The sequence below is a fragment of the Ursus arctos genome, unplaced genomic scaffold (assembly GCF_023065955.2).
Source record: "Ursus arctos isolate Adak ecotype North America unplaced genomic scaffold, UrsArc2.0 scaffold_17, whole genome shotgun sequence".
Taxonomy (NCBI): Eukaryota; Metazoa; Chordata; class Mammalia; order Carnivora; family Ursidae; genus Ursus; species Ursus arctos.
The window spans coordinates 24,118,126-24,140,190 of NW_026622841.1; the positions used below are offsets into that span (position 1 = coordinate 24,118,126).

The following is a 22,065-nucleotide window of genomic DNA, read 5'->3' on the forward strand; positions in this document are numbered from 1 at the left end:
CAGGTCAGGGTTGGGTTACTTGCAAGGGGGGTACTAGGTGACATGGGACTCTTGCCGGAGAGTTGAATCAAGTGAAAATTTATCGTGGGGACATTCATGTGCACTTGTATGAAGTTGGACACAGTATCCCTTTACTTTTTTTATTCTTCTGGTGTGTTTCCATACTCCCTTTCTCATTCCTCATCTTATTTGGACTTTTTTGGGGGGCAGATTTACCAGAAAAATGTCTATTTTAATGATTTTTTAAAGAAGAACTGAGATACAACCATATTATTTAGACTTAATTTTATCTTTCTGATTTCATGGATTATGACTGTAGTTTGTTGTTGCTTTTGGGTTTTGTTTCATAGTCCTTATTGTCGTTCTCTTGAACTCCTTGTTCTGTTATTTTCTATTGTTACAGTGGAGAGGATGGGCAGCTAAGTACTTACTTTTGTGGTGGTTTGTTTTTTCCCCCTAAATGGTACACGAGAGATTCATGTTGACTCTTTGCATATTTCCAAATGTTTATTTGTTTGTATACTTGTGTGGTAGTTTCTCTAGGTATAAAATTCTAGAGTCATAATTCATTCCTCAGAAATATATCGACATTGCTCTGTTGTTACACAGATGTGTAGTGTTGAGGATGAGAAATCTAATGTTAGTTTGCTTGTCTGTCTTTTGGTGATAACCTGTTTCCTTCTATCTGGGAGCCAATAAGATTTTATTATATACTGTAAATTCAGAAGTCTTACCAGAATAAATTTTACTTTTTTTCATTATTTCTCCTCAGAATGTTGAAAGTTTTTCTTCTACAAAACTTTCTCCTATTCCTAATTTTTCTGTTTTCCTTCTAGTCTGTACTTTCTGGAACTTTTATTAAGTAGACATTAGGTCTCTGCTTCTCTCTCATGCTTTGTCTTTTTGCCTATTTATTGCTGTTGTCTGAGAGAACTTTTCAATTTAGTCTTTCAAATCACAAATCTGCACTGTCGAGTTTTTCTGTGTCTCTGATGTCCACGTTACATATCTACTGTGGAACTGCACCAGCTTAAGCTAGAAAACAGTTCTTGCTTACTGCAACCTGGAGGTGAGCACCAGAGCTACTGCTCTCAGTAGCCAGAGCAGAATATGGCGCGGATCTTCTGGCTCTTGGCTTATTTGCGTTCTTGGTTTTTCCTGAACACAAGTATGAAGGTTTTCTGTGGTTGTTGGGACAGCTGTACTTTTCAAGAGACTCCTCAGTTTTCCTATTTTCGCTTTTTCCTATTTTTCTGTCTTGCCTTTGTGCCATCTGTCTTTCAAATATATCTCCTTTTTGTGTACTAATGATATTCTCCTGTTTTCCAGATCTCTTTTCTTTTCTATTTAAGAAGGAAGGAGGAAAGAGAAGTGAACACCTCAGCACTGTTTTGCTATCTTGAACTGAAAGTCTCAGAATTCACTTTTATACTGTTTAACTCACCTTCAGAGCAAAGCCATGGCTGATCAGAGATTGTAGACATGGCTAATCTTTTTTTCCCTACAGCAGTCATATTTACTTAAACTTTTCTTCCCCATTACAGATATTAAAAAATATTACTTGGTATTCAGAACGGGTTTTAACTGAAATTTCACTGGGGAGTCTTCTGATACTGGTTGTAATAAGAACCATTCAGTACAACATGACGAGGACAAGAGTAAGTATTCCATAGCTATTTTTTTTTTATCTTTATGCATATAGTACAATCAGCCCTGTAGTTTAAAGCCATCTCAATATTTAAAGTACTAACATTTTCATGAAATACGGTAAAAATATAACAGATGTGCATATAGTCACCGAAATACATGATCCTAAAGTAATGTGTCTGGTGTCTGTTTCTTAGTATTTAATAGATGGTGTGGATTAGAGATATCTTACATGAAACAAAATGGACAGTGGGGCATATTTAGTTAAAAGATGTCTGTCTTTGCTAGACCAGTAAAGCTGATTTGCCCTTTAAAAGCAGCAACAGCAAAGGGTATAAAGATAAGAGCACGAGGAAATATGAATTCAACATGGAAAAGTAGAAAGAATACTTTAAAGAGTAAAAGGAAAATTTTAGCTGGATTGTGTTTGCAGTATCTGGGAGCAAATTTTCATTCTGCTCTATAGAGAAGCAATATACAGAGTTCATAGCTCAGGGAAATGGTCAAATTGACTACACTGTTTTCAGTTATTTCCCTCAATGAGGCTAATGTGAATACATGTCCACAGTTTTTTATCTTTTGTCTGAAACTCTAGAAGTCATACATGTTTAAGAATGGAGAATTTTTTGATTTTAGAAAGGTGATTATGGTTCGTATGCTTCAGTCTGTGTAACTGTGGGGCTCTGGAGCAGCACGCTGTAATTAAACAGTAATGTTTCTGCAGTGAAAGAGTTCAGTATCCACCAGGATAGGGATAATGAAGACCACAAATAGCACCATAATCTTTTGCATCAGATGTTGCTTCCACATGTGTGGTGAAAAAACGGAATTTTCGGTGCTTTATGGATTCTAGAATTAGAGAAAAGGGATTGTGGACCTGAACTTTCTAAAAATCAGTGACAATTGAGTTTAAATTTGCCTCTAGGTGACCTTGCTTCAGATGTAGAGAAGACTCGATGTCTGTTTTCACCCTTCTGTTTCCTTATAGGACAAGTACCTTCACACCAACTGTCTGGCTGCGTTAGCAAACATGTCGGCACAGTTCCGCTCTCTCCATCAGTATGCTGCCCAGAGGATCATCAGGTAAATAGGAGCTTTAAGAGAAATGCCACATTTTGCCTTTAGCTGCCCCAGTGGAACGGGTACTGTGGTGGTCCCTTTATCGTGTTATGCCCAAGGAATATCAGATTTTCCTGCTTAATATTTATCACCTTCTTGTTTAGTTGAAAATACCTTCTCGTGCTTTGTTTTCTAACCCAGCTTCTTGATCAGAGTTAATTGGATTTACTTTTCCGTCTTTTCATAAAATCTAATTTTAGGCTTTGTGTTAGCATCTTACTTAGGAGCAAGTGTATTTCTTAGTAATGCAAACTAAATCTTCACATATCGGCAGAGCATTTGGCAGAGCGTCACATTACACTTGTAACAGAGGGTAGCTGTGTTTGTTTTAGAGAATTCTTTTAATCGCAGTTTACTGTTATATTGCTTTCCTGTTACTGTCGTAACAAATTACTACAAATTGGTGTCTTAAAACAACCCAAATTTATTATACAGTCTGTAGATTAGAAGTTCAACACAGGCTACCATCCAGTTGCCATAGGGCTGCATTCCTTTCTGGAGGCTCTAGAGGAGAACCTTTTCTTTGCCTTTTCCAGCTGCTAGAAGCTGCAGCCTTCCTTGGCTCGTGGCCCCTTCCTCCACTGTCAGAGCCAGCAGCAGTAAGCCGTTGAGTCTTCACATCTCATCACTCTGACCTCCTCATCTGGTTCCCTCTTCCACTTTGAGGATCCTTGTGATTGCCTTGGCTGTCTCTGGGTAACCCAGGCTCATCTCCCCATCTCAAGGTCTGTGGCTGAATCACAGCCACAGAGTCCCTTTTGCCATGTAGGGCAACACATCCACAGGTTGGGGCGTTGGGAGGTGGATATTTTGGGGGTAACCATTATTCTGCCTGTCACAACATCACCAGGAACTCCTTCCTGTCCTTTCTCCACCCTTTGCCAAAGATATACTCTTTAAGGTTAGGAAACCTAATTAACAAATGATGAATGACTATCATTTGTAGGGGTTTTTTAAAAACCTGTATGGGTACTCTTTGGTCTTTAGGTAGATTGTCATAGTGGCTCTCCAGTAGAACATTTGTTTCGTAAGTCACTGAAGTCAGATTGTTTCTTTCGGGTCTTGCTTTTGGGGCAATGCAGTTCTGATGATTAGGTCTTCTGTTGCAGTCATTGGTGGTGATCGCAAGTCCACGTCACTTTTAAACTCAGATCTCACTTTCCATCCATTGGTTAGAGATGCTTATTGACCTGGCCTCATCTTTAGCAGTAGCTCAGCATTAACTTATGTTCTTGGTCTCTACATTTATCCTCAGAATTTAGCAGAGGATATTTCCAATGACTCACTGTTTAATTTAGGTCTGGTCTTAATACTATATTGGATTACTTTATGGGTTTGTACTCGAGTGATTGTCTATTTGAGTAACTTCGTACTAACAGTAATGTGATGACTTAAAGCCCACATAGCATCTCCTCATACCTCAGATTCTTCCAGGTGTTCTGAAGAGTCGTTAGTTTCTGAATATTAATTTTTGTTACTATGCTGTAGTTCAGAGATTTAACGAGAGAAATGAATGACGCTGTGCTGTTTTGCCATCTATTTTTGTGTGTATGTGGAGCTTCATAATGGTTTGGTGAAGGTTTCAGTTCAGGATTCATTTTCCTCAACGGATACACCAACATTTGGCCTGGTCACTGTGAAACTGGCAAATTAACTGGTTTACAATTTATGTTCTGATCACTTGTGTTAAGCAAGATTAAATAAAAATTTTCTCAGTATAAGAGTTGAAAAGCAGGGGCGCCTGGGTGGTGCAGTCGTTAAACGACTGGCTCAGGGCGTGATCCCGGCGTTCTGGGATCGAGCCCCACGTCAGGCTCCTCCACTACGAGCCTGCTTCTTCCTCTCCCACTCTCCCTGCTTGTGTTCCCTCTCTCGCTGCCTGTCTCTGTCAAATAAATAAAATAAAATCTTTAAAAAAAAAATCTTAAAAAAAAAAGAGTTGAAAAGCAAAACACTGTGCCCAATTTTCTATCTATGATGAGTAAAGCAGAAAACCAGTTGTATTTGGATAAATAAGAAACAGAATTTAGATTTGTGGTTTAGGGATATTTAGATCAAGTTTATCATCAATAAGGAATACTGCTCTACTTAATGTTAATGGAGTTTTATTTAGCATTGTATCCATTGAGGAACAGTGTTACACACTGCAAGGTATATTCCAAATTATTTGCAAAAATTCCTGCCCTCTGGTAGCTTCTACTTCAGTAGCTGAGCTAAGACAAGGACATTCATGTATACAGAGGAATGCGGTAAGTATTAGAATGAGAGAAGAACTCCTTGGGTGAGGGTGAGTGGGTTGGTTCAGAGAATGGGGAGAGCACATCTTCCTGAGAAATCAGGTAAAGTGAGTAGAGAGAGATGACTCTCAAGATTGGCCTAATGAGGAAAAGCACCAACCACCACAAAACAGAACAGGAGGGAGTGTGATAAAGGGCATTATATTTAGAAAATAACCAGTCCCATTCAACGGGCATGTTGTGGACCTGCATAGGGATTAGAGGAGAAAAGCCTGGAAGAACCAACTGGGGCCTCCTTATGGAAGGTGCTTAACTATTAGTTGCACAGTTTAAAATAATGGAAGGAGTTGAGAGAAAAGAAGGTCTGATCTTCAGTAACAAAAAAGAAACTGTGTATGAATGAGCTGTAAATAAATGGATTTTAAAAGAAAGAATGGAATGTAAGTTTCTGGCATCATCAGTTTCAGCAGATGACGTTAGTATGCTTCGTTTGTCTCACGGAGGGCCGGGCAGTTCTGACAAGCTTCCAAGTGCTGCCAGTGCTCCTGGTTCAGGGGCCACATCTGAGTAGCCCGTGTGGACCGGGACATCTTCACCATCCAGGAGAGGAGAGAGCGCCTGTTAGAAATGCGAGTGTCAGCCCAGCTTTAGACCTGCTGAAGCAGAGTCTTCATCTTAACAAGATCCCCAGATGATTTGTATGCACACTTAAGTTTGGAAAACACTTTGAGCTCGGACCTGGAAATCAGGATTTATCCCTGCAGAAAACACTTGCTTTGAACAGGAAATGGGGGCCAACTATTTTTTTTAATCTTGAGGAAACTCGTTTTCTACTAAATGTTTGTATTTAGGGTAGAGGATTGTAAAGTATGATAAGGAATGCCTAACAAAAACTGTTTAGATACACAGATTTACTATAGCGGTACAACTCAAGACTCACCAGGTGCTCCAGTAACTCCTTCAAGTGAGAAGTAATCAGTTCCACATACACATTTTCTAAATCCTGCTTTAGGAAAAGACCACACAGTTCTGTATCCGTCAGGTGTAAAACCTAAAAGAGCCAATATTTCCTGTGATCTTCAACAAAATGCAAAATAGAGTAACAGGTTACATTGCTGTGAAGTAGGGTGTGAATAAAGCTTCTGAAAGCCGCCTTAGCTGGACATAAATGTAAGGAATGATTTCATGTGGTGTCTGTGCTATTGTTTCATGTTCAGTGACTGTGTATCTTCTATAAACTCTTGGTATTCTAGAAAAATCTTGTAAGCATATAGGATTTGAGTTTTGTTCAACTATAAAGCCTCTTGAATATTCTGTTAAGTATGGATATTTGATATCATTATTTGGGATTATACTTAAGGTAATTAAAAACATTTATAAAGAGTAGATTATATGTAAGGGATTGTCTGGGGTTACAAAGACATCATTACTTACTTCCTGCCCTTAAGACTTTGCCTGCTGCCCCTCCTGTCTCTCAGCCTGGCTCCTTTGCCTTTACCCCTGGCTTAATACATAACTTTCTTTCAGTATTTCATGCTACATTGGTTTTTTTCTTCTCTCTTTGCTCATTTTCCCTAGGAGTTCACATATATGCCTACGACTACACCTACTGTGTGCTCATGTACAGAAAAGCATCCAAATCTACACTCACAGTCCTGAGCTCTCCCTTTTTCCTGAGGCAGGCAGGACAGTTTGGTGGTTAAGAGCACAAACTCTGAGTTGGGGATCTCAGCCTCAAAACTTACCACCTGTGGAACCTTGGAGAAGTTACTTAACTTCTCTATGCAGCAGCTTCCCTGTGGTAAGATGGGGGGACAGTAGTTGTTCTCTCAGTGGATGTGGTGAGGGTTAAGTGAGTTAATATTTGTAAAGCTCCTGGCCCGTCATGTGTGCTCTGTGTAAGTGTTGACTGGCTGAACACTAACTCTCCTAACCTCACTACCTGGATATCCCACACTTAACCTCAAACTGTCATTAAGTTTAAAACAACTCATTTTCAAACCTGCTCTTCCTTTTAAATTCCCTGTCCTAGGTAATAGTGTACTAGCCCTCAGCCCAGCCACCTCAATTACCAAACCAGAACCCTACAAGTAATTCGCCATCGTCTCTCCCTTTCCTTTAAATGCTGTATGCAGTTACGCCCTGGAAAAGTTCTAACAGTGCCATTGAAACTCGCCTTCATTCATGCCCCGTGTTCTGTCTCCCGTACTCCCGCCTTGGTTGGCATGTCCACCGTTTTCACCCGTGCTGCATCGTCAGCCTGCCTGATCCGTTGCCTCCTTACTTGTCCTGCCACGGTAGGCTTCGGCACTGTGCTTCCACTTGAAAAGCATATCTAATATTACTCTCTATGCTTAAAATCAGTCCGTGGCTTCCCTTTGCCAGAGGTTACAGTTCAACCTCCGTAGAGCAGCGGCTCTCAACCGTGGGGGCGTTTGTCCCTAGCAGACATCTGGCCATGTGTGGAATAAAGTTTTGTTTTTTTCATTGTTTGGTTGGGGTTTTTTGGGGCTTGCTGCAACTGGGGAGGAGGTTGCTACTGACATCTAGTGGGTAGAGGCCAGGGACATCCTATAATATACAGGACGACAAAGAATTACCTGCCCAGAATGTCAGTAGTGCCAAGGCTGAGGAACCCTGCCTTATAGTAAATAATCGGGGTCCTGCCATTTGCGGTGAGTCTTCCATGACTACTTGTAATGTATTGGCAGGTACCTGCTGTTCTGACCTCACTGAATCTTTGCAGTTCCCGCCTCTTTCACAGCTACATTTCTTTGTCAGAATAAAATGCAGTCTGGACCTGAAAAAAAAAGTTGAGGCAGTTCCTCGTATCCCCTCTTCCTTCTTTAGAGCTTTTCCCACCAGCTTCCTGCCCCTCTGTTACATTTTGCCTTAAACCTATAATTGCTAACCTCCCACCATGCCGTACGCTCCCCCCTCTCCCTCCATGGCTCCTGGGCCTTTTCACTTTAGACGTAGCTGCTGTTAACACAGATGCTTCGTGTTTCCCTATTCACATTACAAAGAGGAAGAACCCAACTGGCCCTATTTATCGCTTCATAGAAGTCCGGGTCACAGTCACTTTCTGGGCCAAGAGCAGGGGCAAGGAGCCAGGAAAGGAGAAAGTTACCTGTTGGAAAATGTGGCTTCTTCCAGAGGGTGGGTGTAGGAGAGAGAGAGAACTTGAATGTCTTGACCCGACCAGTATAGGTACTTGTGATACATGGGCCTAGCCTGAAATTGCAAGTCTTGTTGCCTAAGCAGAGTGGTAATTAACTGGAAAGAAAAGATTTGTGCTATACTTTTTGCATTCCTTTACCAAGGTCAGCTATCAATAAGCACACTATAGACTTTTAATAAGTACTTAGCGACTGATTCTTAGAAGCTGGGCTGGCATTTGAGACTTTAAGCTTAGTTCTGGCAGCCATCATGCTGAGACTTTGGGTAAGTCAGTTGATCTCAGAGCTAGGGAAGTTGATGTCTGTGCACAGCATTGAAAGTGTTCTGGTCTTTCAAACATCTTGACAGTAAAATAATACAAAACATAGGTTAGATTTTTAATGATGACTTCTTAATAGCAATACAGAGGGAGGATTTATTTGTTGTTTTTTTTTTTTTTTTGGTAAAATCTAATCATGTAATTTGAGAATTTAAAAATTCTTCAATCCATGATTTATGCTTTTACCTTTACCATTTACAGCCACCAGTAATGAACGTAGACTCTTGCAAATTCTCCTCCTCCTCCTCTCTAACCAACCCCAAGCTGTCAGTTTATGTAAGCTTCCTTGTTCTTTCTGCTCTGCATATGTAACAATAGGCATTGTCGTCACCCAGCGTTCTTCTGAAGACTGCAAAAACCAGGTTGGTTATTTAACTCTGAGTGGTTAGCTCTTCTATTTTGGACAAATAAAGGTCTTTCAGAATGGCTCAGGGAGTCAAAGAAAAATAGACAATTTGCTTTTAATAATACTTTCTGGTATTACCTTACCATGTCAGGCTTCCTCACTACTTCCCCACTGAATTAAGTTTTTAGGGATTGACTTTTTTTTCTGAACCAAACAGTACATTGAACTGAAAATGTACAGGAGAATATTAAGAAGCAAATGGTCTATTTGTTGTTGGGATGTATTTATATTATACAACATAAAATGCTCAAACATATAATACAGTAGCCTAGCTGGTTATTTCTCTTGGTTATGATATTTCAGGAGTACTGTCTTACTTTTAAAATAAGGTCCATTTAATGATAAATTCATACCTATCACCTTCAGTATCTCGCCACTTGTTTCTTTTTTGTTATATTTAAGACAAGTGAAGGACTGGAGGCTTCTATAGTTTCGGGTGTTGGTGCTACACAACTGGTTAATGTTCCAGAATAAAAGCCTGTGTTCCTTCCACGGCACTGGCAGAGCAAGATCCACGAAGCATTGTCTCTGAGGGTAATTCACCTGCCATGGAATCACGTATCCAAGCTGCCGGGGGCTTTCTTAAACAGATGGTTCTCTGCCATCTAAGGTGACCAAGCCCTGTTGATCATTCCATTTGTCACTTTCACCCCTCATTTCAACTTCCTTCCAATAATACAGCTAAATACGTAGACTTCCAGTTGCAAAGACTGTGGAAAGTCTTTTTTTTTCTTTTTCCTTTCCTTCTTAAATTTGCTAGTTGAGAAAGGTGTGGATGTGTTGAGGTCTTGCAGAACATGGTGTGTGGATATTACCCTGGGAGGTGAACGGGGAAAAGAGGACAAGAACTGTGTATCTTTCCTTCTGTACCTCTAATATTTTTCTTCCACCTAATCCTTGACAGAATATATTTTTAATTCAGTAAGTAACTTATCAAGCTTTTGCTGTGTGCTTGCCACTGCTAAAGTTCTCTTTGACATATTTTACATTTTAATTTCAGACTAACGCCATTCATTGTATCTAGAAATTGTTGGTTATACTCATATTGGTCTTATTTTTCAAATCTTTAATTCAGTTTGTATCTTTACCATTATCTGATGTCATTGTAGTCAGGAAATTATTTCTTTTAGGGAAGGAATTTTATGATATTAAGGGTTATAACAGTTCATTTCTGTTCTGAAATCCTGGTGAGTTCTGTTTTTCATCTCTAAAATGTATGCTTCATGTGAGTGCTGTGAGAGTTATCAGAGGCTTTCAAAGTCTTCAACAGCTCTCTTTTTTCTATTACAGTATTATGACATTTTTGAAATAATTTTAACCTAAAAATAAATCTGGATAACATCTCTACAAAAAAGATTTCTTGCTCTCTGTTAATATTCCTGGATTCTGAATCCTTGCCCAAAGAATCATCACATTGCCTTTATTTCCCAAATATTTCATTAAATGAAAACTTCACTAAATATAGAGAGTTCTTAAGAATATGTTTTATTTTAGATTGGTAGGAGGTCTGAGCAATAGTTTTACAGTGTAAGTACTTCTATTAAACTTACATGATTTATTTTAAAAGATAAAATTAACTAGTTTTTGCCTAATGCCTAGGCAATAAAGAACTTCCAGCTTCTCCATTGCTTTGGACTTTGCCGATCCTTGTTTGCTCTTGGCGTTAACAGTAGCCAAGAAAGGAAGGAAAAATGTTTTGCCTTGAAAATCTGGCTTCCTGCACTTCCTACAGTTAGTGGTACTTTGAAGGTAACCAAACTAAAATCTGACATGGTTTGCTTTTTAGTTTAGCCTTTTCTTAAGAAGTTACATTGAGAGCACTTAGCTCCCAGTTGAAAAATCTATGTTTCCAATAGAAAATTTCTAACTATTCAGAGATTGCTAGTATTTTACAATAAGAGTGTCTCAGTAGACTTGATGGACTTGTGAAAACTTTATAATTGGTTTAATTTCAGTTTAGACTGCTGGCACATTCAAAATATCAACTTTTAAAGTAGCATGTCATACATTTATCTGAATTTTTACTGGAAGTACAGACTTTTATGAACAGAATTTTCACATGGGAAATTAAACATTGAAATAACTTTCATAGAGCTTTATAGACTGTCGTAGTCATATTGTAGAGGTAATGGGGAGGGTTCATACTTTGTCTTTTAGCCATGAATTATTAAGCCCCTATTCCTATCTGCTATAAAGGATCTGAGATTTTTACCCAACTTACAAGCTAACAAATTAGATTCCGCAGTTTCAGGGGTCCTGGTAGAGATGCAGTATTCTTGGGTCAGAGGCAAAGAACAGTGTATTAACCACAGCAGTGGGAGGAGCCAGAGTATCCTTTTCTTGTGTGGTTCCCCATACCTATAGAGCAATGTGACAAAGGTCAGATGACATCTGTACATGCAGTGGGTTGCATTACAGAAGAGGGACCCAGGGCTTAGGAAACCCCGATCTTTTATTATAGGCTTCAAGTAAACCTGCCCAACCTTTGCATGGAGACATCTTTAATGTATTTGATAGCAAACAAACTTCCCTCTACTCTAGAAGGAGACACTCTCTCCACCTTCCACATGTGTTCACTCTACAGACATCCATGAAAAGATAGTCCAGAGCACAAGGCCATCAATGCCTCTGCTTTCAAGATGTATAGAAACTCGAGAGGCCCATGGGAAATTATGTCCCTACAGTCTTTACCTAGTTAAGCCTTTCTGTTGCCAGTGGAAGAACCTGTCGCCATGTCATTGAGGTAGCTAGTTGATACTACTTTAGGTTTCACATGTCACTTGCTAATGCATTGGATTTATGTATCTTAGAAGTAGTAAAGGATTGAATGGCCTCACCAGTCTCCGCTTTGTCATGTGTCATACTGAATCTCCTGCTCAGGTGTCTGTCATTAGCACAGCCCTTAAAGCCTCGTTTCTGAGTAGTTTGGACAGAAGCAGAATATCTTGGTTTTAAACACAAATCACAAAATTTTAGGTTTGGGAGGATCTTTAAAGAGAACATCCAAGATAAGTTTGCACATTTTATACACAGAAGTATTGAAACATAGATTTATTATGTGACTAGTCCAAGTGAGCGCTGTGGCAGAAGGAGGCGCAGACAGCGCGTCTCCCAGCTCCTTGCCTAGTGTTCTTCCCAGAACAAAAGAGAGAAAAAAGGCATGCGTTTATGCTCGTGTGTTCTCTCTTTCTCTCTCCTTTTTTTTTTTTTAAACATAACTGTGATACCCGATATGTTATAAAATGCTAAGGGCAGATAAGAGAAATAAAGTGACTTAGAAAGCATTTTCCTTCTGATGAATTGCACATGCCTCTCGGACTCTTTGTAAATAGCACCTTTTCCAAGACAAATAACGGTTGTGTTACTAGGAGAAATAGGAGTAAACAGAAGTTTCAGAGATTGAGAATGACTCGCCTGTCCAGTGGAAGGGCAGGCAGAATCGGATAGAGCAGGGACGGGGCCACGCAAGGGAGGAGAGATTGCCTCGTGGGAGGGAGGAAAAGAGAAGTGAGAAGAGGTAGCTGCTGGGAAGGTAGGGAAGTACTTCCTGTCGCAGACATTAACGAATGCTCTGAGCAGTCACAGTGGTTCGTTTGTTTAAAACGCCTCAGTTTCCTCTTCTACAAGTGGTCATATCCTCCCAGACCTGTCGGGAGGAATAAGTGAGTTATTGAATGTGAAGTACTTTATGAATAGCAATCACCTAGTGCTTAATCTTCCGGTTAAAACACAGGAAAGCAGCAGGTCTTGTTCCTGGTGCCTCAGTAGGTATTTGAATGATGAGATTCTGACGCTTTAATTGCATTGAAATAGTTAAAATCTACCGGCGATAGGTGAGGTAGAAACAGCATGGCATATGGCCTACCACTTTGGGGTTCTGGTACAGTTGGTTTCTGCTGTACGCTACATACTGGGCCCTATACAATGTTGTTTGTGTTATCTGGTGATGTGGGTGTTGCTATTTCCATTTTATAGAGAAGAAATTAAATCTCAGAGCAGGAATTTATCTAAGATCACCTTGCTGGACAGTGACAATGTTGGGATTTAAACCTTCGTCCCTCCTCCATCTACAATACTGTACTAGCTTCCACTGCCAAGTCTTCTTATAAAGGAAGTTTTAAAGTAAAAGCATGTGAATAATCTGTGTACAAAACATTTATTATTACATCCTGCCTTGGGCAAGTTGCTTTCAACCTTTCTAAGCATGTGATCCCCTTGATTTTAAGAAACCATTGCCGATCTTTCAGTAGCTGCTGAGAAGATTTGAAGGTGAATTGTAGGGTCTCAGACACCTCATGTCATCTCACAGGCTTTGTCACTTGGGGTTACGTGAGAGAGTCTCCGTGTAGAGAATGAGATGAGTGACGGTTTTCCCCAAAGATGGCACATAGCCAAAACCTTTCTACCCACATAGGAGAAGAGTTAATGGATGATGAAATTATACTTTCTTAGGAACCCTGTTTGAAAAAGAGCTGAGGGCTTTCTGGGTTTGAGGACCACAAATTAAGACAAACATCTGTAGGAACCTGATATGACATGGCTATTCGTGCTGTTTTTCCATCTAAAATGTGCCTATTTTCTTACCTTTATTTGTCAAACATGAAGATCATATTGAAGCATAAGAACATTGTACATTATTTGCTTAACATAATAATGGTGCCTTATTACATCATTCCAAATTTCTCACTTAGAATCACACAGTCACCGAGATTCTAAATATATCCTGGTTCTTCACAGAATATTTTATAACACGATTGTGATTGTTTTAAAATACGGATAGGTATTTGGGGATCATTTAATCATTTATCACATATTTTCTGTATGTCTGCCATGTGTCAGATATTGCCAGCCTTTGGCCACTCATGTGAGTCACCACACTCTCCTGCCTGGTGTGATGGAGCTGAAATTGGAATCCAGGTGTGACCTTAGCCCAGAAGTGTTCGTTCTTCTCTTTATGGCAGACCTAGCATTGACAAGTACTGGAAAGGAGAAACAGGTGTCAACCACATTAAACTCAGATTCTCTGTTGGCAAAGAGTCAAATATCACTGTGTCCGTAGTCGTCTTTCTTGGCTCATACCAATGCAGAGGTTTTCAAGGTGTGGTCCACAGACCACACAGGCTCCCTGGGGGGGGGGGTCTAAGCGATTTCTATAATAAGGTGTCCTTTGGCATTTCCACTGTGCTGACATTTTGAACCAGTATCGTAAGAGCAAAGTTGGAGAAAAACAGAAGTCAGGGCAGTGGCGCTGAATTACACTAGTACTCACTGTATTTTCTACAGCCGCACACTTGCGGTGAAAGGGGGGAAAGCCACTTTTACTTAATGTCCCTGGTGACATAGTAAAAATGATTAGCTGTGATACATCTTGACCTTTGGATACATGTCTTTGAGATATTTCATGTGCTAACACCCGTTCACATAAAGCACTTCTGCCACATATTGAGCTGCTGTGGTTGTCTTGAGGAAAGTGTGTGTTATGACTGTGTTGTGAACTAAACTAGCCACTTTGGGGACGAGGTACCGTTTTTATGTTAAAGAATGAGTGACAGTCTGTGGCTAGTTAGACTTGGCAGACATTTTTGTAAAAATGAATAAAATGAGCCTGTCACTTCAGAGGAAACAACCACGAATGTTGGTTGCCAACAATAAATGGAACTTACAAGCAAAAATTAGAATTTTAAAAAATTCATATTGGCACCATGGGTTTGACAGCTTCCCAATAATTAAAGACTTTTGTGATGAGAGCGAAGATGATGATAAGTGTGGGAATTTGGGCTGTTGTGTGATGAAATGTATCAGCATTTTTGTAAGACCTGTATAACTCTGAAAACCGATGTTTTTCAAATGACCAAAGCATGATACAAAATTAAGCATGGGTGAAAAGATTCATTGAACATACAAAATAGACCAATGGGTCTTAATGCAAAAGACTCAAAAAATCTTGTTACTGTTTCTGATTCCATATTTTAACTAATGTTTAAGAAACTACCACTTGATTTTTATTATAGTATCTAAGCAGAATATCTACAATCTTCTGGAAAAGACATTAAAATTGTCCTTCCGGGACACCTAGGTGGCTCAGTCGGTTAAGCATCTGCCTTCGGCTCAGGTCATGATCTCAGGGTCCTGGGATCAAGCCCCGAGTCAGGCTCCCTGCTCAGCAGGGAGTCTGTCTCTCCCTCTCCCTCCGCCCCTCCGCCGGTCATGCTCATTCTCTCTCTCTCTCAAATAAATAAATCTAAAAAAAGAAAAAGAAAAAGAAAAAAAAAGTCCTCCCTTTGCTGAGTACATGTATTCTAAGACTACATTTTCTTAATATGCTTCAACTGAACCAAGATTGATGTAAGAAGCAGGAATGAGGATCTGTTTTCTGTTAAGCCAGACAGTAAAAAGATTTTGCAGAAATAGAAAATAATGTTACTCTTCAGACATTTTGTTTTGTTTTCAAAAGGAGTTATTTTTTATTAAATGTTATTTATGTTAACATGTAATATGTTATTAAAGTGAATTAAGCATTTTTTGTATTTCTCATTTTTTATTTTTGCTGTAGTTAATGCTTATAGGTATCACCTTGACACAAAGTTTTTTGGGTCCTCGAGAATTTTTTACGAGTCTGAAAGGGCTCTGAGATTAAGAACCATTGCTCTAATACCCTTTCAGAGGCTAGGGTAGAGACAGTGAATATGAATGTGTCTGTGTTACAGAGTTCATTGTCTATACTTTTAAATATCTACTATTTCTGAATTAATTATACCCTTACTTCCTTCCACCACTATAATCAATAGTTAGCTATGTTTGTATTATTCATGCTTCCATTTAATAAATATTTATTGAGAACATAGTTATCAAGGGGTTGGAAGGGAAAGGGGATACACAGAATATATAAATCGTGTTTATGCCCCGTAAGAGGGCCTGCTCTCTTTCTTTAGAAGTCAGAAGCTGGGAATGTTACTGTACTAAATTGTCTGATAAGTTTGTTACTCGTCTTGCCTGGACGTGGCTATGAAATATGTTCTGGTTGTTTATGGCTGCGTAACAAACCCACCCCAAAATTTAGTCGCTTAAAGCAACGATTTATAATTGTGTCTCACAGTGCTGTGGATTGATTGCTTAGCCGAGCGATACTCACGGGAAGTGCCTTACACACTTGTAGTGAGAGAGCTGCTGGGTTGGATGTCCAGTGTGGCCCAGTCTCCTGACTGGCAGTTGATGCCAGCTGTTAGCAGGGAGGGCCTTCAGCATGTTGACTAGGGCTGCTCATTCCTTTCCATGCAAGCTTGGCCTTCTCCCAAGTTCCCAAGGGGAAACATCCCATAGATATCAAATCACTGCATTGTATACCTGAAAGTAATATAATAGTTATGTCGACTATAATTATAGCAAAGGAAAGAAAAGGAAGGGTTCCAAGAGGAACAGAAACTGACCTAGCCTGCCTATCCCAGGAAATCACCTTTACCACATTTTATCCGTCAAAAACAGGTCACGGGACCAGCCCGATTCAAAAGGAGGTGACCACAAAAGACATAAACACGGGAGGCTTGGTTCCTTGTAGCCGTCTTTGGATACTACCTGTCACAGGACTGTCATAAATTATTCCGCAGTGTGGCTGGGAAAATGAATGACTACTTTCATTCTTAAATTCTAGGCTTAAGATCAATGTCTGGATTTCTCTTCAAAACAGAAAATTCAGCTGAATCCATTCAGATGCTGTCTTTGCGTCTTTCTTTTTTGTTTGCTTCATCTATATTTCATGGAGAAGTTCTCTCCCTTGCTTTTTTGCCTATATTTAGTTTCTTTTATTCAGAAGGAAAGGCCCACTTTGCATTGATGGTGTCTTATAATAAGTGGGCAGAGTTCCTGCCCTGTGAGTGCTCGTGTGGCTGCACTTGCTGGTCACCGAGTGGTTGACATTGGCCTGATCTTGCCTTTGGGCTGAGAAAATGTAGAGCAGTGTTATCCTGTGGAGTGTGACTGGCCGCATGCTCACTCGGACAGTGGCGGCCCCAGAAGTTCTGTAAAGGGAAGGAAAGGAGCAACAGTAAATCTGGGGGGCAGAGCTCACAGGTGGTCTGGAAGTAGCGTTGATGCCGCAGTCTTCCTGTCTGCAAATTGATTACGTGTTTGCTGCGGCTTAGAGATCTGGCTGCAGGAAATTCGATGGGGGGTTGCTTTAGCTAAAGCTCCCCTTGGTGGTGCTGTTGTGCTGTAAACTTCCAAAGAAAATATTTTTTTTTTGGTGCCTTTTTTTTTTTTTTTTTTTTTTTTTGGTGAATGTTTTTATTGGACACCTACGGCACACCAGGCCCTGTGCTAGGCATAGAGGAACTAATAAGACACAGTTACTGTCCACATAGTCTAATCCTGGCTATTCACTTTCCTGACATTTTCTCAAAAGAGGAAAAATAATACCTAATTGAATTTAAGCCAGGCCCAGCTGCCTCTAGACATCCTGAACGTACTAACCAGTTTGCTTAAAGATCATGTATTCGCAAAAATTAGGATTTTTTTAGGTTATATGAAAGAGAATCAGATAATCCTTAAATATATTTAAAATGCTCAGTTTCACTCTAATGAGAAAAGTACAATTTAAAACTTCCCTGAGATTACATCGTTACCTATTGGATTAGAAAAATCTGCTTGTGCAGTTATATCCAGACACTCCGAAACTGTGCCTGTGGAAGTATAAGTTGGTACAACTTCTTTGAAGAACCGTGTGGCAGTGTCTATCCAAATTCCAAATATATTATTCCTTGACCCAGCAGTCATACCTATATTTGTGCAAAATGACAAGTTTTGGGGGGCAGTATTTTTTAATAATAGCAAGTGGTTAGAAGCAACTGAAGTATCCATCAGTAGAGACTTATTTATTTATTTATTTATTTTTAAAGATTTTATTTATTTAACAGAGAGAGACAGCGAGAGAGGAAACACAGGCAGGGGAAGTGGGAGAGGGAGAAGCAGGATCCCTGCTGAGCGATGCAGGGCTCCATCTCAGGACCCTGGGATCATGACCTGAGCCGAAGGCAGACAGACGCTTGATGACTGAGCCACCCAGGTGCCCCAGTAGAGACTTGCTTAAATAAATGTGCTACAGTGACACAGGAGACAGTGTGCAGCTACAAAACAAAGTGAGGGTACTAATAGAAGGCTCTCTGAGACATGTGAAGAAAGCAAGGCATGGAACAGTATGTGTAGCACATGATTATAAGTCGGGATAAATAATATATATCTGTATTTGTCCTTATTTACATTGAAAAAATCTGGAAGGGTGCACAAGAAACTGATTAAAATGGTTATGGGGTGAGGGCAAAGCAAGAGTTTTCACTGCCTGTGTTTCTCTTTTCTTACCACATAAGCACCAGAGGGACAGGAATCTTTGTCCTCACGAATGTATCCCAAGTACCTATAACAATGCCTAGCACATAAATAATGTTTGTAGAATAAAAGATTATGCAAAAATAATAGTTCAGTTAAAACACAGATTTGGGGTGCCTGGGTGGCTCAGTCCGTTAAGCGTCTGACTTGATCTCAGTTCTTGATCTCAGGGTTGTGAGTGCAAGCCCCGCATTGGGCATGGAGCCTACCTTAAAAAAAAACAAACAAACAAAAAACACAGACTCATTACAAAAATACAGACAAGCTTGAAGACAACCACAGTTCCCACTTCTGAGTAATCCTTAGACTAATGCCTTAGTGTATAACACTCCAGTTAATTTTCTATTCATACGTATGTATATGTTTTCAAAAAAACAGGCTTCGCATATATAGTTTTGTACACATTTTCGTGTGTGTGTCCCCTGTGGTGGGAGAGAGAGTTTTATAACATGGCTTTGAAATATCATTGATTTATCCAATAAAATAAATAATGCCATGTATTTGGACATTTAAGTTGTTTGCACATTTATACACATACAGCTCTGGAAAGAAAATTCTTGTGTAGGTATGAAAGTCAGTGTATAAAAGTGGGCAGTATTATACACTGGGGTGAGACCCACCTCTGCCTCTTGCTGGCTGTGTGATCTTGGGCAAGTTAAATAAAATGTGGAAAATAATAGTTCCTGTTTTGTAGTATTATTGTGAGGATTCAGTAACAATATGGAAACCATTTAAAACAATGTTTAGCATATTTAAGTATTAGCCAACACTCCTTTTCTCCAAATACAGAGCTTGGGAAAAATGGTAGGCTTGATTCTGAGTGACCGTTACTGTTCCTTATTCGTGAGCCTCAAAATCCCTCACAGGCATTTGTTCGTAACTTGTCCTTTTGGTGCTGTCCCCTGAAGTGATCTCTGGGCTCACAGTAGGAGACTCTTATGGATAATTTGCTTGATAAAATTTAGCATGAGGACAACCCAGGTGAGCCGCTGCAGGAGCATTCTCTGCAAGGAGACGGATGTAGTGCTACTGCTCCCAGATCTCAGGTGTGTCTTGTGTTTCACTAAGGAGCAGGGAAAATTGTTTCTGAGTCTTCCTGAGGAGAGCAAGGTCAAATGGCTGACCGCTGATTCCTTGGTTCACGTTGTTAAGTGATATTAACAAAGAGAAGACCTGATTGGACCGATGTGACCCCACTGGGTATACATGGGGTTACAGCTGCGTTCATCTACTGCCTCAGAGGCCCGGCCCCCAGTAGTTGCCTTTTGGGGTGGTCAGTTCACCTTTCTCCACCTACTTACACTATTATTTTTAAAAGCCTTTATTTTTGCTTCTTATTCATTGTTATTAGTTCTTAGAACTCATTTCTGTTTCCCTTCCTGAGTCTCACCATTTATAAAGCAATTTCTTCATTCCACATACTGGTTTTCTTAAAATTGGGTATACCTGATCAAATTGAAGTAGTCCTAAAATACAAGTAACATGACTGAGAATGGCTGTTTATTTCATTTGTGTATTAATGGGTATTTCACGGACCACCCTCATCTAAAGGGAGAACGGAAGTCCTCTCTGATAGGTGTTAAAAGGTTTTAATTTTTAGATTATCCAAAAGTGACACCTGAAATGTGAATACAACATTCCAGAACAAAACCAAAAATGTTTAAGTAAGTTATCAAATATTTGACACAAGTGTTGCATTCCTTATATATCTAGAAATCAAGTGTTTCATGTTAAAATGAAGATTGAATTAGCTTAAACAAATGTTTGCAGAAGTCTTTGATTCCTTATGAAGAAAAAAAGATGGTGCAAGGATTTTATAGTATTATGTTTTTATATTGCAATCATGAAATGGAATATTTTGTAATGATTGAAAGATTTTAGGCATTTCATAAGCCTTAACTGTTTTTTTCTTTCACAGTGACATGTAGTGCTTGCTTGAAATTATGCTTTTCGTTCCTTCCAAACCATTTGCATCTGTTTTGCTGATGTATACTGACCTTATTGTATCCAGTAAGTAATTACTAATCCTGACTGGTCTAGACACTGGTAATGATGCAAATTTAAGCCATTTTTTTAAAGACTTTCTTAAAATCGGGTCACGTGCTAAGTGTTATGTAATATACAATTTCTCTGTTGCAACTGAAAAAGTGAACATAGTCTTTTTAAAAGCTAACTATTGTCATTATATATATATATATAGAGAGAGAGAGAGTGTTCACAGCTTGAAATAGTATTTCACTTTTGCCTCTATTCTTTAGATGTTGGTAATGATACTATGCTTACGTTAAAAGGATTTCATCAACTGTAAATAATTGAAGAAAACTGACAATCCTAGTAGTTTAAAGAAGAAAGAATTTTATTTTTCTCCCAGTAGGAGTCCGAAGCATGCCTTCCAGGTCTGAGGGAGGTTCTGCTCCAGTAAGTATTAGTCTCCTTTAGCTGCTCAAACAAATCATCGCCAACTAAGCTGCCTAGAGTAACATAAATGTTCTGTCCCAGAGTTCTGTGGGTCAGGAGTCTGATGTGGCTCAGCCGGCGTCTGTTGCAGGTTTCACAATGCCGGAACCAAGTGTTGGCCCCGCTGGGCTATTATCAGAAGGCTCTGGGAAGAATCTCCTTCTAGATTCCAGGCTGTTGGCAGAATTCAGTTCCTTGCGATTGTGGAAATGAGGTTCCCTTTGCCTTTCTGGCACTCATCTGGGGACTTCCTGGCACTCAGCTGGGGACTTCCCTTAGCTTCTAGAAGCCTCTCTCTGGTCCTTGCACATGGATTCCTACATCTTAAAGCCTGGTGGCAAGTCCAGTGATTCTCACACTTGGAATCACTCTGATTTATCCTTTTGCCACATCTGACTCAAGCCAGAGGGAGTTCTATGCTTTAAAGGGCTCATATGATTAGATTGTGCACATCTGGATAGTTCAGGATTATTGCTCTGTTTTAAGATCTGTAGTCGTAATTACATCTGCCAATTCCCTTTTGACTTGTATCATTCGTTGGTTCCAGGGATTAGGGCATGGACATCTTTGGGAAATTCCTTTTGGTATGCCGCCACCATCCTTAGGGTGTGATCTTTGTTGTTATGGTCCCAGTCAGCATCTGGGTTCAAGCCACAGGATAAGAGGAGGGGACAAAGAATAAAATGCAAGACAAGGCACCAGGTGACTCTTAAGGAGGATGCCCAGAAGCTTCTGTGAAATACTTATGTCTCATAGGCCAGAACCTAGTCATGTGACCACATTTAGCTGCAGTGGAAGCTGAGAAATGTAGTTTTTATTTACTGCAGCATGTGCTCGCTGAAAGTCTGTTAGTAGAGAAATGGATCACTGGAAGACAGACAGTAGCCACTCTCCCACCAAGTGCATTTTTCTAATCACAGGAAAACAAGAAACTTAGAGGGGATTACAATAGCATGACCACTGGACTGTGGGAGTGAGGGGGAGCATGGCTTTCTGGCAAGGTAAAGATCCTGAGGGGCAGACTGTGGAGAAATCCTTGAATATGCAGTGTTGCTCGACTTAATCTAGCCTTGGTTTATTTTTCTACTCTTGTGTACCTGGCACTTTTACAGAGTGAGTTTTATTAAATATTTTTGGAATGAATAAAAATGTTGCTTCATGTGACATTTGGGGTAAGATAAGCAATTTTGTAAAGCTATAGTGGATTTTTTTAAATCCAATTGTTAAAAGTTTATTGTTGGGTATTGTATTGAATTCCAACTATAGAAACATGGTATATAACCAGTCCATTTTTGCATTATATGGGTCCTTAATTCCTACAA

General features: G+C 39.7%; 1 protein-coding gene across 3 annotated transcripts in view; it reads left to right on the plus strand.

Moving 5' to 3' along the window:
- Window positions 1-22,065, plus strand: part of DYM (dymeclin) — a 334,659-nt gene that overhangs the window by 142,526 nt on the left and 170,068 nt on the right. For all 3 annotated transcript variants that reach the window (XM_048218645.2, XM_057313102.1, XM_048218650.2), the window contains exons 12-13: window positions 1,545-1,658; window positions 2,636-2,730. In XM_048218645.2, coding sequence (XP_048074602.1) covers window positions 1,545-1,658; window positions 2,636-2,730 — 209 coding nt within the window. The remainder of the gene's footprint in view (window positions 1-1,544; window positions 1,659-2,635; window positions 2,731-22,065) is intronic.